This window comes from Eurypyga helias, unplaced genomic scaffold, assembly GCF_000690775.1.
Source record: "Eurypyga helias isolate BGI_N326 unplaced genomic scaffold, ASM69077v1 scaffold40622, whole genome shotgun sequence".
In the NCBI taxonomy this organism is placed as follows: Eukaryota; Metazoa; Chordata; class Aves; order Eurypygiformes; family Eurypygidae; genus Eurypyga; species Eurypyga helias.
In genome coordinates, this window is record NW_010238642.1 from 1 (window position 1) to 16,634 (window position 16,634).

Consider the following 16,634-nt stretch of genomic DNA (forward strand, 5'->3'; position numbering starts at 1 on the left):
GAGCTCAAAGAGTTGAAGAAGGCCAACGTCCTCCACATAGACGTGCGGGAGAGGTGGGAGATCGAGAGGTTCGGAAAGATCCCAGCGTCCATCAACATACCCTGTAAGTAAGTTACCGGCAGCGCTAGGAAGAGGCCCTTCGCCTCATGGTCAAGTCTGCGGACAAGTGGCCATGACTGAGCGAAGAGCAGCTCTGCTAGACAGCTGCTTGTGTGTTGTGAGGCTAAACTTCCCTCCAGAGGGATTGGAAGCCTTACAGTGTAAGCCTGTGGATGGAGAATAAATGAGACTCACTTTTTTCCTGTATTTCCCAGTGGGTGAATTAGTGGAAGCTCTACAAATGGACCCGACAGAGTTCAAGGAGCAGTACAATCAAAAGATGCCATCCAAGGCCGACCCTGTGGTTTTCTCCTGTTTGGCAGGAACAAGAAGTAAACAAGCGCTCGGTTTTGCCACGTCCCTGGGTTTCAGCAGGTATGGCTTGTGGCTGTAAGGATGGGATTGATGCGGCCTCCTCCCGTGAAGCTGAGCTCGTACTCAGATGCCTGTGGGCAAAGGGTAACAATTTAAATGTGGAATATGAACAAAACGACTGATAAATTGAGTCAGATAACATCCTCTTACCTCCACTGAACCTTGAAAGACACTGTTGGGTGTTCCAGCGAAGTGGATGCCCCATCCCAGGAAATGTTCAAGGCCAGGCTTTCAGCACCCTGGTCTAGTGGAAGGTGGCCCTGCCCATGGCAGGGGGGTTGGAACTAGGTGGTCTTTAAGGTCCCTTCCAACCCAAACCATTCTGTGATTCTATGATCGCATGTGAAACAGCCCTTCTCCAGTTCTGCTCGTGTGCTGCAGGTGACACAATCTGCTGCTGGACTGTGCTGCCACTGATGAGTCTTTCTGCCTCTTAGAGGTCTTTCAGCAAGACATTGCTTCCTTATACAGCTTCCTGAGCACTAGTCCTGAGACGTAGGATGCTTGGAAAGGTGGAGAACTGCTCTCTTGGTAGAAGTACAATCTTAGATGAAACAGCTTATGAAACCACACCCTTGGTTAAATTGCAGTTCTACCTGTACGGTTCACTCTGGACAAAGTATGCCTTTGCTTTCAGTAAAGCGTTGGATTGTTTGCCAGGAGTAGAGCAGTGCAGGCAATAGCTAGAAGGGCAGTGACGTCGATGGAGTGAAAGCAAAAGCAGTGTTTGGTTGGCAGACTTGTCACACGTGTGCCAGAAGGTGCCTCGCTGGCTTGAAGACTGCAGATAGCATATTAAACGTTGGTTGTTGGCTTATGTTTTCGCTGAACTGCCGTTCATGAACAGGAGTATCCCTGCTAATTCTATTCCGAAGTATGGAACCACGTTCTTGTTTTATAAATATGTTCTTCCAGTAAGTGCAAAACATCCTCCATCACCTTTTTTTCATGCTGCCTAATTGAAGGAGTCCGTATTGTTTTGCGTGGTGGGTTTTTGTTTTCCAGGGGCTAGTTCTGCGCAGGCTTATGTCAGATCTATAGAGCATGTAGGTTTGCAAGGAAGTAAAGATCAGCGTGCTCCGTTTATTTGATGACATCTGAAGCATTAGATGTAATAACAAATCTCCCACTGCAGTTGAGTCTGTTGGTTTTTTTTAAAAAAAAAAAAGGCAGCATACGATTTTTTGATCCATCCACTACTGCTTGCTTGGTGTTTCTTCTCCAGCTTTTGGAAGAAAGGAGTTAGAGAACACTCTGCATGGAAGCGGGCAGTATTAGAGTACAAGGGATGTCAATCTGGCTCATTGAAGCTAAGTACAAGTGCATTTGATTGCAGAGAATTTCTGTATGGGTTTTTTTCTTTGTTTGTTTGGGGTTTTTTTGCCATGTCTTCTCAGACACCTTTTCCAAGAAGAGCCCTTCTTAACATTGTATCTGTTGTGTATTTTCAGAGTTCAGCAGTATGCTGGTGGCTTTGAGGACTGGGTAAAACATGAACCTGCAGAGAAAAAATGAAGATGACTACCCCAGCCTTTTCCCCATCAAGGCTTCAGGATGGTTTGTAGGCTTTATCATTCAAACTACGTGCATTCCATTTACAGAGTACAGCCCACTCCCGTTTTTCTTGTGTGACTGGACATTCACCTTCCAGTAGCCACGCACGGCACTGCTTGCTTTCAGTTGTATCTAAAGATGGTGGCAGAACAGAGGACATCACATTTGTTCAGCCTGTACTCTGGGCTGTGTTTTTTGGTGAAGGCATGTGAAGACAACCTAGGCACTTAGTATGTTTACTAAGATTTTTAGAATCAGAATGGTTTGGGTTGGAAGGGACCTTAAAGCTCAAACTTAAAATGAATGTACGTCATACATACATTTTTGTATGATGTAGTTTACGGCTGCTTAAACTAATGATGATTGGACAAATAAAATTATCCTTCCCCAAATAACTGCGTGGGGTAGTTTGTTTAGAACAGTTAAACTGCAGATACTCTAATGGAATTGGGGTAACTGCCCTCAGCACAGATTTACTACACCTCATGTGCAGCTGGAGTTTTAAAATAGCTGCTGTGAAAGAATACAAGTACAAATTTTTAGGTTTGTACTATGTGATCCTAAGGCCAAAACTTCACTACTGCTCAGAAAATATAACAGGAAACTGACCTGATGCTAGAATATTCCCTGTTCAAAATGTTGTGTGATACCTTATTTTAAAACTATATCCATTTTTATATACAGATCTGCTTGTGAGCACAACAAATCCTACAGCATTCAGTTAACAAGTTCTGTTCCCTCAGCAGCTCGGTATCAAGTCAGAACTTGCCTGTATCTCAAGTTATTACTACAGAGATGTAATCGTTTTAGCCTGGAAAATTTGAGGTGACCAAGGAAGTCAGTAAACTCCCCTCTTTTATGTACTTCAATTTGCATGGCTTAAGCTTTAAAAAAAACCAAACCAACCCATCCCATCCCCACCTATGAATCTGCAAAATCATAATTGAAAGGGGGTTGGTTGGTTTGTTTAATGCTGTTGGCAGCTCAGGGGAACTGGCAAAGGTGAATTGCTTTGCCCTCTGGAAAATTCAAGTCCTGGCACAGAAGTTCAGGACTCTGCAGGGTATCTGGAAGAAGGAATCCAAATTTCTGGCTCTGCTCTAACCAATATCGCAGGCGCTGTGCACTTACCAGTGCTGTTCTGAGAGCATGGTGTGAGAAGGGGACCTGAAAACACACCCTCTCCAGTTCGGAGAACAGAGAGAAAAACTAACTGAACTTATCAGAATTTTATTTCTAGTAAAAGTCCTGCAGTCCCTCTGCAGTTGTTTGGTTCTAGAGAGCTTCTGTAGTTGGCGCAGCCTGCTGCGTTAGCTGCGCTGCCCTGACCGTGTGTCTCACAGGGGCTTCTCTTCCCTTCTCTTGGCTAATAATGAGACCTGTAGTGTGCTGTCATAGTGACCAATGAGTGCATTTTTCTTCAGTGTCATTGAATTTTAGCAGTTTTATTGCTCCACTTTATTTCTGACCCATTAAAAAAAACCCAGACAACTTAGGAACTGTAATTTAGACTCATTTCCAAAATACTGGTTTAGTTTAACTGATCAATTAACGGTTGTAAGAGGCCATTAAAACACCAGAATGAGTACGGGTGTTACCTTGATGTGGTCAATTACTCGGCAGTTGTCACTATCTTACTCTTGAAAGGTCTTTTCCAGACTGGATCGGGAGGAGTAACAGATGCCAACAGTTTTGTTGTATTTAGCCAAATCCTCTGATCTATTAATCTTGCCTGTTTAACGTGACCTAGACTCTTAGACTCTCAGTTTCACAGTGCTGTGGGCACCTGGAGCCCACTGCTGGCTGTGCTGTGCCAGGCCTCACCAGGATGAACGACGCCTTCTGGTCCTGATCACTGGGGTCAGATTGTACACAAAATTTGAGACATACTGCAAATATTTGGCTAAAAGTGTAACTAAGCAATCTCAGCTGTACTGACCAAGCCACCAAACTTAAGTATACAGACAAACAAAGCAAGGAGATCTGATCAACTGAACTTAGTCGTGATCTAGTCACAAGTGGCCAATGGTTCCTTTTGCAGCTACATTAAAGTTTGTTGGGAACATCTACAACTACGTAATCACAAAAAATGAGTAACAGTTGTATTGGGTCACACCAAGATCTGTCTAGCCCATTACTGTCTGTCTGGCAGTAACCCGTAGTAATCATCTGAGGAACAGCATAAAACCAGATCATCGTGTAGTGGTACAATCCCCAGATTACTCCTATTTGAAACTTGGAATGCTCTGATAGTACCTTCAGGCTTTGCAGGCCTTGCTGTGCTTGGGTATCTGTACTTTTACACACAAACTCCCAGCAGGCTGTGCTGAGTTAACAATGCATTGAGAAGTCCCCTTGCCCTCTGTGCTTTTCAACTTGCCATGTACTGTTTTCGTCGGATGCTCCCGCTTCTTCTGTCCAAAGTGATGAACAGCTGTCACCTCATCGGTCTTCGCACCACTCATTTTTCTAGACCTCTGCTGTCTTTTGAGCTGAAGATTTATCGGGGGTTTGTTTGTTTGTTTGTTTTAAATAGGAAAGCCACTGTATACCTCTTATGTTCATTGTATGTCTTGGTAGTTTCTTGCAAGGTGTTTCTCAGACTACGTGTAGCTTGTCTAAGTTGACAAACCTCTCTGTATCTTCCTCCATCTTCCTTGTGAGGACAGAACTTGCTTTTCAAATGCTGCTTTTTGAGTTAAACAACTTGTCTGATCCGTTTAGTTTGCCTCCTTTTAGATTTTTCCTTAAATCTTTCTGGCATAGATAGTCTGTGCTTGCTTTGACTGTCACCTGCAACCATATACTCTTAAGACTTTCAGCTACCTCTTTTTTGATGATACATCTCATTCTTGTGCCTTTCTCTCCTTTGGAATGAAGCACAGTAAAGGTGACTTTTTTCCCTGTCTGTTTGGTAGCACAGCTGTTGGATTCACGGTATGTTCCATAACCTGCTGTTCCAATATACATCTTCTTGTAACTGTCACCACTGCGTCCAGTTCCTTTCACTGCACTTCATTGCCTTTCACTATTTACACTGGCTTCAAAGCTGGTTAAATTTCCCTCATCCCCCCACAAAAGAAATTACTTAAGATACTTCTATTTACCATCAAGAAGTGTAGGTCACATAGGTAATGTAGGTATGAAGCAAAGTCTGCAAAGGCCCTTGAGCAGCAAGAAAACAACCACTCCAGCCAGAATTCTTCATTATTAGTGTGAAATCCCTGATTCCAAAACATTAGCTTTCTTAGCAGATGATGCGTGAGAAGACTAATGTGTTTACCTAAAGAACAGTTCCCGTTTAAGAACTCCACACAGTGGTCAAGTTGCATTGATTTATTTCTACTCCCCAAGTCCACGTTACAAATAGCACGTTTTAGACTTCAAGAAACAAAGGCAAACAGCCAAATTCCACTCCATCAATCAGCTGTCTGTAAAAGGGATGGATCAAATGGCAACAAAAGTAGCAAAGACTAAAATGTCTCCTATCTCACCAAAGTGGTTTGGGCTTGTTTACCTAACGCTTTACGAAAATAATCCAAACAGAAATAAATGCTAGTAGCCTAGTGGGCTACACACACGAACACACTTCCATTGTGTTTCAGGGAATGACCAGCCAATTACAAAGACAGGTATTTGCAAAAACAAGGTTCTTTTAAGTGGTGAGTTTTTGAACCAAGACGCATCATAGAGCAAGGGTTTCCCCAAGGGAATTTTACTGAGTAAATTTCCCTCCAGTATTTCGGAGCAGCAAAATGTGTTGATTCAGAAAAAAAAAAAAAAGGACGACAATATTACTTCACTTTATTTATCATTCAAATTGTACTTGGGGAAGTCGGCATTATCATTCAAAATGAAGTTGTACAGAACTTCATTAGGTACAAAGTTATCTAAAAATCAATAAATGCGATTTAGGCCAATTCCTGACTTCAGTGGGATACCTGCCTGAGTGAGGAACACAGGATGTGGCCTTCTTTTCGAAGGAACCTCATTTTCTCCAGCACATAATTAACCACGGAATCCCATTTCAGTTATTCTATAGAGTTGCTCCCAACATCACAATTAAAATTAGCCAGTACGAAACTCACCAAAAGCTTGATCCTCTTAAATAAACTCTCTAATGAACCACACGAATTCACACCAACAGTGAAGGCAGACCAACAGTGTATATCTTTAGTACAAAAAAAAATCCACCATAAAAAATAGCAATCATATCCAGATTTTTACTTGATTGTGAAATATTCTGATTGTACTATACAGTACGTTTACTTGCAAAAAAGAAATCATAGGAGGTTGGTGTTTGTTTTTTTTTTTAATTCCTGATACTTGAAATGTTTAAGAAAACTGCAGAATCACTATACATATTGCACTTCTCTGGTAAGCTGGGCTACTACACTTCATGGCAAAAACGTCCCAAGTACGTCTACTGAGTAAAACAGCGTTTTTCTAATCCAAAAAAGGAACTTAATTTCTTTCCTGCAGCTTTCAATAAAACTGTAACGATATCCTTTGCAGGTTCTTCTAGGCTTTTGTTTCTGAAGGATTGCTGTGTTACTTGGTACAGAATCCATGTTTATTTTTAAAAGAAGAAAAAAAAACCCCAACAAAACTCAAGGTAATGAGCAGACAACGCACAGTGCACTATCTTCCTTCAGTCACAAATAAGATGAAGACAACACAAGTCATTAATACAGTTACACTCAGGCTTCAGGTTACTGTCGCTTGAAAAATGGTTCACTTCAATGGCAAGTTACAATTTTCTCAAAGCAAACAAACCCAATAACGAACTACTTGTTTTGAGCAGATAGTGTTAAATCTTTTGCAGCTTCGTTTAACGTTTGATTCCTTAAACTGAAAAAAAAATCTTGCTCCAGCGTCAGAGAAAATTATGCAGTTTTAGAGAAAAAGCTTTTAAAATGCTTGACACAAGCAAGCTATTTATTCTTCAAGTTCTTCGTCGGAGATGTTACTACAACCTTCTGTCCATTTCATGAACACAGGAAAGATCCAAGGGTGTCTTGAGTCCAAGTGGTCCATAAAGAAGTTCTTTGGAATGTCTTAAGATTGGCTGTAACTAGAGTTCTGGCTGCCGTTTGGACCCTGCTCTCCTTCACTGTTTGGAAGGAAAGAAGAAACACACATGTATGTCTTCAAAAAGAAGCATCATATTACCTTTTTTTAAAATTAATTAAAAATATGGTGCTCTGAAAGTATTAAAAACCTTTTGAAGGAACGTACTTTAACATAAAGACAAATACAAGACATTCTGCTCAGTTTCCTAAGCAGCGCAGAGGCCGTACTCTGCAGGCATAACTAACTTGGGCGTATTTCTCTGGTCGATCGCTTCAGTACATCCCCCTGCAGCCGCCTGCTGAATCCACCTCTGCAGTCAACACCTCCGAGTTCACCTTACCTAAGCATGCCCACAGGACTCCGCGTGTGCAGATTCCCAGTGACATTGAATCACAGGAATTTAAGGCGACATCAGGCAGGCCCAGTTCCAAGGAATCTGGCCCAGCCACAGAGCCTCGCCCCAGGGTTCCTTACATTTGCTAAGCTGTATCGATCACCTGCTAATCACCTTAACGCTCTCCGTAGAACAATGAACGTTCTGCTTCTCACCAGCTCCTGGACAATCAGCCTGGCTGTTCGTAACAGAAAGGTCTGCACTGCAAAAACATACCCTATACCTCAAACAGTTTACTTGTCAGCAGAGTCCAGTTTCTCCAGATGAAAGGTGTATTAAGGAAGTACAGTACCTGTTGGGAGGTGGTTTTGGTTTAGGCATTTTACTAAGAATAGTAGCCATCTCTTTCCTCTCGTCAAAGTTCTTCCACTGCTCGTACAGCTTCAGAATAACCCTGATTATTTCTAAAATCTGATGAGAAAGAGAAGAGATGCTGAGGTCAGACACAATAGTGATTTTATCTCTCTCATCAACCAGTTTAAGTGTGTAATTAATTAAACGTGTCCAGAACTAAAATTAAGCAGCACGATTTTCATATTATACACAGAGCGGTCTCACATTTAATCTCATCTGGCAATCTACCATTTCTATAATTAGGGGTTTTATTTAATTGTGAATGGAAACCTGAACAGAATACTTTTCCTCCCATTGAACTGTATACACCAGTTCTCCCCTGCAAGCTAAATAGATTTTAGTTTATTCATCTGCAGCTACTGCCACAGCTTGTAACTGTGCTGCTGGGGAAATACAGACACCTGGCAGCATGACAGCACTTAGATGGCCCTGGATTACCAATGCAGTAACTGATGATTATCAGTGTTCTGTACACAGCAGGGATGCACTGCAGGGAAAAAAAAGAAGCCCAAAACCACAGAACATTGGTCTGAATTCTTTCCTTCCAAGAAATAAAGAGCCAAGGAATGTCTACATACTGCTTCTTACATTCTCATTATTATTATATACTGATAATGCTGAACTTCCATATTCCACTTCTGGAAGCAGAAGTATTCTCTACCAGTTTGGACATTTTCTATCTACTACACCTCAACAACCTTAATTTCCTATTAAATTCGTCGTGCAATATTCTATATAAAAGGTGGATACCGTTTGGTTCGTAATTTGTTTCATCATTCTGTAAATTAGTAAGACTTCTTTCTCCAATACATCGACTTTGATTAGGTGCTAGAACAATATATATCCTTGAAATAAATTCACAGTTGGCTAAGAGGTCCATGGTGTTAATGTAAAAAAAACCCCAAGCTTAGATTGTATGACTGGCATGAGAACCCAGACATGTAAATATTCATATGCGTTCAGTATCAAGCTTATAGTAACCTTATCTGTCAAATTAAGGTTGGTTCTCCTCTGCTGCCAACTTATTACTACCCTGCTTTTACATGCATGACAGCACAGTTCACAGAGCTCGCTGCAGCGTAGCGCCCACACTGCGCTTACATCTGAAGACAAATCCTGGAATGCGAATACAATGCCAAGATACCATCAGTGGGATAAAGGACACTACCGAGGGCATAGAGGGCTGTGCTATGTCTCATCCATAATATGCCATTTAATTCCAGACATTCAGTTTCAAAAAAAAGATAGACAGAAAAACTATGTGCAGAGTGAAATGGTGTGGAAAGGACCACGAGTGCTAGTCTGGCTTGTTTGCTGGAGCTAAACAAAGGTTAAAGAAGTCTACCTAAAAAGTAAAGGGAACTGATGAAGATGAAGAACAATATTGCTATTTCCACAACTACACCTTGGAACCTGGTAAATTTATGAAAGAGATTATTTGACACAGAATTTGCAGGAGCAGGGAACTCAACCTTGGCACCCCAATTTTCAATACTGACTGAAGTCACAGTCCTGGCCATCCTGAAAGCGTCAAGAATGTCTGAGGCTCTGCTACACTACATTTACAGACAGAGGGTGAGAGCAGCATGTAGGCGTGATGCTGAAAGGCAAATCAGAAAGTCACACGCACTAGCGTTTAAAAGTCAAACTCATGCTGGCCATCTTGAATGACAGAAACCACTGGGAATTCTTTTTCTGTCAAAAAACGCAAAGGATATTGGTTTTATATTTCCACCTGAAAAACAGCACCACCAGCGATGCTTTGCCTTTACATAATGGTCTGTCTGGGCTTTCGGAGCAGGGTGATAACCCAATGACCTGACATCTCCCTCCCGGAGAGATTAACCTAATTCCAGCAGCACCTAACACAGGATCATGGAATGAAGTTCAGATCGGTACCGGGACAGCAGCCTTATAACCACGACCACCATTTCTGGCCAGTTCATAAGAGGTGACAGGAATGAAACACAGAGTACCTTTTCCATATCAACGGACAGCTCAGCAAACCATTGCCTTGCATCCTTCTGCTGGACAACACAGGCCACGTGTAGGCAAGCTGCAAAGATCATGGAGACTGAACAAAGATCCACTCTTGATACAGTCAGAAACATTCTCTTGTTTATAAACACTATAATCCCAAGTTTTCTCTGGACTATATCTGGTTTTTCTTCAAGATTTCCAAGTTGCAGGCCTACACTGTCAGCACTGCACGAAATGCAAACTGAAGCACCTTATGAGGACATGCTCAGGGATGCTTGCGATGGGACAGCGCACAGAACACGTCATTTAAACGACAGGAGACTCTACTTGTGTTACTTACCTAGAGCTATCATGAAAGGAGGGTACAGCAGACAAAGATCAGTTCTATAGGTGTCATTCACTATCCTCCTGTGCAAAAAAACAACTGGTAAGTATCATCCTATTCACCTTTAGACTGCATGACTTTAAAAATTACTGTCAGTTTCCCAGAAGGTAGAAGCAGTGAGGCTGCAGGGCAAAAGAGCAAGGGAAGACATCTCTTCCCTTGTAAAAAATCTCTTAAAGCCTTTTGTTTTTCCCCTTGCAGTCACAGCAGAAGTTTATTTGAAAGCACTATTATAGTACCATAAACGTCTTTCTACAGAGGGCGTTGACACGTACCGTAAAATCCTGTTTCACAAATAAGTAAGGGCCAGCATAAAAGCAGTATTTTTACTGTCTTTCTGTATTTGAAGCACAGTTCAAGAGTTCTGCTAACAAGCCAAAAAACCTGATATACTGCTTCTACCTCCTAGGACAAGATAAACAGAAAGCCAGTGATAGAAAAAGATTACCTCTGCTCATAGTCACCATTCAGTGCTGTCAAAACCTGTGCTATTAAAGCCAACCTAGAAACAAAAACTAGACCACTGTGAAGTAAAATCACTGCAGAATAAGCAAAGTCAGGGACGTACACCTGCACAGGTTAACTAGGGCACCCTTTCTATTCAGATATGCCCAAGCCTGATTTTGCTTAACCGCCTTGGAAGCCTAACCGTTAAACACTCGCTTCCTGGCTAAAAGGAGGCATTAATTAATCACTGTCTTCATTACCATGCGAGAGGTAGCAGCATGTCTTCTTGGCCCATATCTTGCACATATTGGAGCAAAGGTCTATAAGGATGATACACTATCAAACAGCAGTCCTAGGAATAACGTCAACAGGATAAAAGTTAAGTTACAATGCAGAATGTGTTGTCAGTTCGTATTAAAAACATTTGGTTTACGAGTCAATTACTGATTTTTTTTTTTCCAGTAGCATTCTAACACCTAACCCTGCTCTAACGAGGGCAGTGCTCTCTCTAGAATACCATTACACAGCATGGTTGCCAGTCTGTCCATGTCCTTCCCCTAAGAGACAGAGCAAGCCACATCTGCAGCACACTGAAACCTCATTTGCTTACAAACCCGTAATTCCCACTTGGAAATACAGAACACTGCCAGAAAACAGTCTGTCACTAAATACCATACATGGAAAGCGTGCCAAAATAATTGACACTGGTTTGGAAAGAAAGGAAAAAAGAAAATTTTTTAAAATCTACTGCTCTTAAAACCCCTCTTTTCGGGCCCAGGTTGGTGTAAAGAGGAAGGAATAACCCTCTCCCTGAAAGCAGTCAACTGCATGGATACTATAGGGAAAAGCCGCATTAAGTTACATGTGCTGAACACTGAAGTACACCCAGTTATTACACATCCTTACATACTGTATAGCACTCTGGAAAAGTAAGTTAATCCCCAAAATGTAACTTCTTGTAAATGCAGTTACATGGGCTAAAACTCCCATGGAGAAGTTCTTCCCAGAGAGGGTGGTGAGGCACTGGAACAGGTTGCCCAGAGAAGCTGTGGATGCCCCATCCCTGGAAGTGTTCAAGGCCAGGCTGGATGAGGCTTTGAGCAACCTGGTCTAGTGGAAGGTGTCCCTGCCCATGGCAGGGAGGTTGGAACTAGATGGGCTTTAAGGTCCCTTCCAACCCAAACTGTTCTGTGATCCTAGGATTCCTGTACATGAAATTCAAGGAGTTACTGCTATGAACAGCAGAGGTGTCAAGGACTAAATCTAAAAAGGGGTTATAACAACCGTAGGCACAAACAAAAACTGTGATCTGACCCTCCTCTGTGTCCTGTTCCCAAAACATATCCTTTCCCAGTTGCTGCCTAACTCACCAGGCTCCTCTCTCCTCTTCTCTGCACTTGAGCAGAACTACTCGAGCACAGTGAGCGTGGTGCCTCACCCATCCAGGTCCAGCCAACATGCAGAAATTAGGCACTATTTCACCTAAGCTACCCAAGAAGCCTGGGATGCACCCTTTCAGCCACCCTGCAGAACACAGCAATGGGACAGCAGCCCTTACAAAAAGCAGGTACAGCTCCTCTCTTTGAAAGTACCTGGAAGAAAACGCCAGGTTGCGCTCCCAGAAACAGAACTTCGGCTCTACCCTTCCCCACCAGTGCTCTAACCACTGGGATGCAGAACCGCACACGCTCCTCCTGTCCTCACCGCTCCCTCAATCAGCCCTCCTCCTGTTGAGAAATCCAGCTTCCACACAAGGAGGTGGGAATGCCCTCACTCAGCCTAGATGACAGCACAGTAATTGCTGCATTCTGCTGAAAAACGTAAACGTCAGACCTGCAGGGACACCATTCTAACATTGGAGCGGGGGAAAAAAAGACAGCGTAATGCCTGTTTCATAGCACAAAATTCAAAATAGTCTTCATCAGTAACAAGCAAACTGAGGCAACAGGTTAAAAAAAAGCAAACCACCAAAAAAACCCACTTACCATTAATTCTAAGAGATAGAATTCACATTCTAATATCTGCAAAGAAATAAAAATCACAGTTAAAGAGCAGCCTGTTTCAGACAGCAGAACGAGTAACTGGCATCCTGTTAAACATCATGAATGGCTTTAAATTGAAAGTGGGGAGGTTCAGATTAGAGGTCAGGAAGAAGTTCTTCCTGGAGAGGGTGGTGAGGCACTGGAACAGGTTGCCGAGAGAAGCTGTGGATGCCCCATCCCTGGAAGTGTTCAAGGCCAGGCTGGATGTGGCTTTGAGCAACCTGGTCTAGTGGAAGGTGTCCCTGCCCATGGCAGGGGGGTTGGAACTGGATGGTCTTTAAGGTCGCTTCCAACCCAGACCATTCTGTGATTCTATGACTCTATGAATGCACAGGAATTCTCAATGCATATTTCCAACAGTCCTAAATGCATTTCATCTGAAACCACAAAACCAAACAAAAATCAAACTATTATCAGCCATTGCCTTACCACCATTGTAACACCTCCAGTCATAACAACAACGTATTTCATAGAATTAAACGTTTTTGATCACGTTTCCTATGGAAGACTGCTCAATTAGCTGTATTTGTATGGTTTGTTTCAACACCTGGCAGCAGCAAACTGTTCCCAGCCTATAAACACTTAACAGCAACAGAGAAGTCCTTTTGTAGAATCAGAGCCTCTTCATCAAACCACTAACATGCCAAATGGCCTTTTAAAGCACTTTCAGATTTAATTTCATATATAATATTCTGTCCAATTGTAGCAATTAAATCAGCTCGCATTTTCCATGGAGACAGGGACGTATTAGGGATATCAAGGAAAAGACTGGACTGCTTCTGCTCAAGGAAAGCAGTACTCCCGAATACATTTCCATTTGCCTTTATCTGTAAAACAGCAGTCCAGTTTTATTGCAAGGTCTTAGATATTTTATATTCTGACCTATCAGCTGGCTTTCTAGACTGGGTAAAAAGCAAACCAATAAAGTATTTGTCACAGTCAATCCAAAACTAAGTAGATCTGCTTAACTTTCAAACTAATACAGCACAGGTCAAAACTGGTTTCAATAACAATGACAAAATTTCTCAGCATTGTGACTTTCTCGAAAAGCACTGGTAAATCTAAATTTTAAATAACAAATAAAAACTATTTTTCAAAAGCCATTACATTTTACAGCCAAAAATAAAACTGCTTTCAGCAAGCCAACTGCTCCTGTGTGCGAGCTTGGAAGCATCCCAGGTGCAAGGGCTATTTACCTTCCCTGGAGCAATGTATTTGTCAACAAGAACGTTCCAAAAAAGCTACATCTCTTTTATGAACATATTCTTTTATCAGCATTCTTGTCAACCAGTTAAGGAAATGAGGTTATATAAGGTTTATTACTTTTAAAAGTAACTTTCCCAATAATCTATCCAAAACTAATTTTGAGCAACCTGACATGAGAGTATAAAAATATTTCCTTCTCAGAATTTAAAAGACAAGACTTCCTGCTGATTTGTTTGCTGAAGGTGAATTTCAAACAGCATACTTACATGGTTCATCCTATAAGGAAACTCCTTTGGAAAGGCATACGAAAACCTAGTTTTCACTGCAAAAAAGAGAAAGCAGTATGTTACAAACGATATAATTAATATTTTTACTTCTTTCCTTTTCTCTTAACTCATCTGTACGTAGCCCCTCAAATCCATTTGGCAGCACAACTGCTTGCAGTACAAAAGGTTTATATTGAAAAGATAAAAGATTTAGGATCCTGAAAGGAAAAGAGAAATACACCTGAAACCCAGATTTGCACAGTTTATTCAGCCAAATACTTTCCTGCTGCTTTGGGCACTATTAACTCTTGTGGTTAACCACCAGCTAGCTTATGGGCAGCTAACTTTCCACAAGTTGTCAGTCACAGAGCTTTCTACCTACTGCTGTCGCAAGATTTTAAACTATGTAACGAAGTCCCAGGAAAGCAAGATGGAGCACAGGGTGAGGGAGCTCAGCCAAGACATCTTTTACGTCCACAGTGTAGGAAGTATTCAAGGCCAGGCGGGACGAGGCTTTGAGCAACCTGGTCTAGTGGAAGGTGTCCCTGCCCATGGCAGGGGGGTTGGAACTAGATGATCTTTAAGGTCCCTTCCAACCCAAACTGTTCTATGGTAAGTACACGTGAGGATGTGGATTTGAGATTTGTACAAGCAAAATATTTTAAAATCTATTTTAGGTCCCTGTCCTCCATGGAAAACAGGAAACATTTAACATCCTGGAAGTGGACAATATTCCTTATATTAAGGATAGACAGTATATTAGGAACTGATACTACTTCCAGAAAATCAGTATGCCATTCACTTGATGAGAAGAGAGTGTCAGTCCTCTGGCCTGAAGACTTCAACACTTGGACCTACAGTGGACTTCGCTAGAAAATTTGCTGTAGGACAGTAAGACTAGGTTACTGGTGGGAAATTACTTCAAGAAATAGGAAAATGAATAAAACTGATTTCTCAAGAAACATGCAAACTGAAGAGATACACAGTAAAAAAAAAAACCGCTTTGAGGGGGAAAATAGGGGAAGACGACATTTTTTCCCACAAAGCAAGCTGCAGACATAACCATATGGAGCTGTCCTTTTAGTGAGCTGTGGGAACAATGAAAAGCTTCTGAAGAGGCTGCCAGAAACCAGTCTGAGATTACCTTCCTTACAAAGGAAGCATGTGTTACTAACTTTATGTTTCTACCTAACCAAAAGCAAACAAACCTTTTCAACCGACCACTAGTTCGTTAGTCACCCTTTTTGCTGGCTTTTTTTACTTGTGTGACCTCAGCTTTCTTTGCCTTTTGTAGGAAAGCCTCCAAAAATATCACTGCGTGCTACTGAAGCAACTCTGGTAAGGGAAGACCAGGTAGAATAAAAGACACAAACGCTAGAAGAAAGCCTATTGCTTTTTGTTCCCACTTCCATGAAATGCAGAGAACAGTCCTGCTAAGTCTGAAGGAAGAACTGTGGGGGAAATCTGTGGGATTCTGTGATTTGGGATTTTCATAAACAGCGCTGCACAGGACTAGAAGCCAAAATAAAATCAGCTACTGCATATTTACCAAAATCTATCTTTCTCAGTGATGCATCAAAACTGCCCCTTAGGTCTGTGATCCGAAATGCTACTGATGTAAAAATAGCAACTCTTACTGCTAAATCCAGTACTGGTCTTGGTCACACTGGCACCGAAGATGCGTTTCGTTCCTGGTGGTGGAACTGTCATACGGCCAGCCCCGTGGACTGATACGCTTACTGCATGTGGAGGCTGCAGCTGCAGCCAGTCACCTGTCCCCTCAACGGCTAGGAGGGATTTTGAAAGCGCTGACCTACATTTTGAAGAGCACAGCCAGGAACTGCCTACTGAGAGCAGCTGGACCTTCTGGGTCAAATTATAGCATTTAGTCAGGGAAGCCATCACTCTAAGAGCTTGATGGATGAAAGGGAAGTTACAGGAACTGGGAAATATAAGGCAAGTGAGAAAGATAGAGAATCAAGTAACTGCAGTGTGATTTTATTGCATTTATTTCAGAACATATCGGTTATAACATGTATTTTTAGCAATAAATATCATGCGCAAAGAATAATTTTATGATGGGGGGGCAAAAGGATTAAAAAAAAAATTAGAAGACATGCAGCCTACTGAAAATTCTGAAAAGAGGTACTTCCATGGAGCCACACGTTTTATAAAACAGATAAATAAAGCCCTAAGTTTCCAGTTCTGTCTTTGAGTAATTCAGAATTCAACTTACTACTCGAGTCTGTTTATAAACCATAACAGTTTGATATTATGACTTTATTATATGGTCGGCATGTGTTTCAACCAGAACTAATACAGAAAGGACCCTTTTGTTTACGTATTTAGAAAGGTAAGTTATTTATTCTGGATGGCTTTAACTGGCTTCCAGCAGTTAATACACAAGCCCCTCCCTCTGATTTGATAAAAAAAAAGCTACCTTTTAAAAACAAACCACC

The 16,634-nt window shown here is 41.8% G+C and overlaps 2 protein-coding genes across 3 annotated transcripts in view; one reads left to right on the plus strand and one right to left on the minus strand.

The window, feature by feature from the left end:
* Nucleotides 1–3: 3 nt before the first annotated feature.
* LOC104506828 (thiosulfate sulfurtransferase/rhodanese-like domain-containing protein 3) lies at nucleotides 4–1,989 on the plus strand (the record flags this gene model as incomplete). The annotated part of the gene is made up of 3 exons (XM_010147910.1): nucleotides 4–103; nucleotides 315–474; nucleotides 1,926–1,989. Coding segments are annotated over 3 exons (324 nt in total), but the record flags the coding sequence as incomplete, so codon positions are not given.
* Nucleotides 1,990–5,823: 3,834 nt separating this feature from the next.
* CCNC (cyclin C) overlaps nucleotides 5,824–16,634 on the minus strand; it is a 16,498-nt gene continuing 5,687 nt past the window's right edge. The window contains exons 5-11 of one of the 2 annotated variants that reach the window (XM_010147908.1): nucleotides 14,176–14,231; nucleotides 12,647–12,682; nucleotides 10,922–11,013; nucleotides 10,170–10,237; nucleotides 9,826–9,905; nucleotides 7,788–7,906; nucleotides 5,824–7,141 (exon numbers count right to left, since the gene is read on the minus strand). In XM_010147908.1, coding sequence (XP_010146210.1) covers nucleotides 7,087–7,141; nucleotides 7,788–7,906; nucleotides 9,826–9,905; nucleotides 10,170–10,237; nucleotides 10,922–11,013; nucleotides 12,647–12,682; nucleotides 14,176–14,231 — 506 coding nt within the window. In that variant the 3' untranslated portion in view covers nucleotides 5,824–7,086. The remainder of the gene's footprint in view (nucleotides 7,142–7,787; nucleotides 7,907–9,825; nucleotides 9,906–10,169; nucleotides 10,238–10,921; nucleotides 11,014–12,646; nucleotides 12,683–14,175; nucleotides 14,232–16,634) is intronic. The other variant, XM_010147909.1, reaches the window with a different exon arrangement.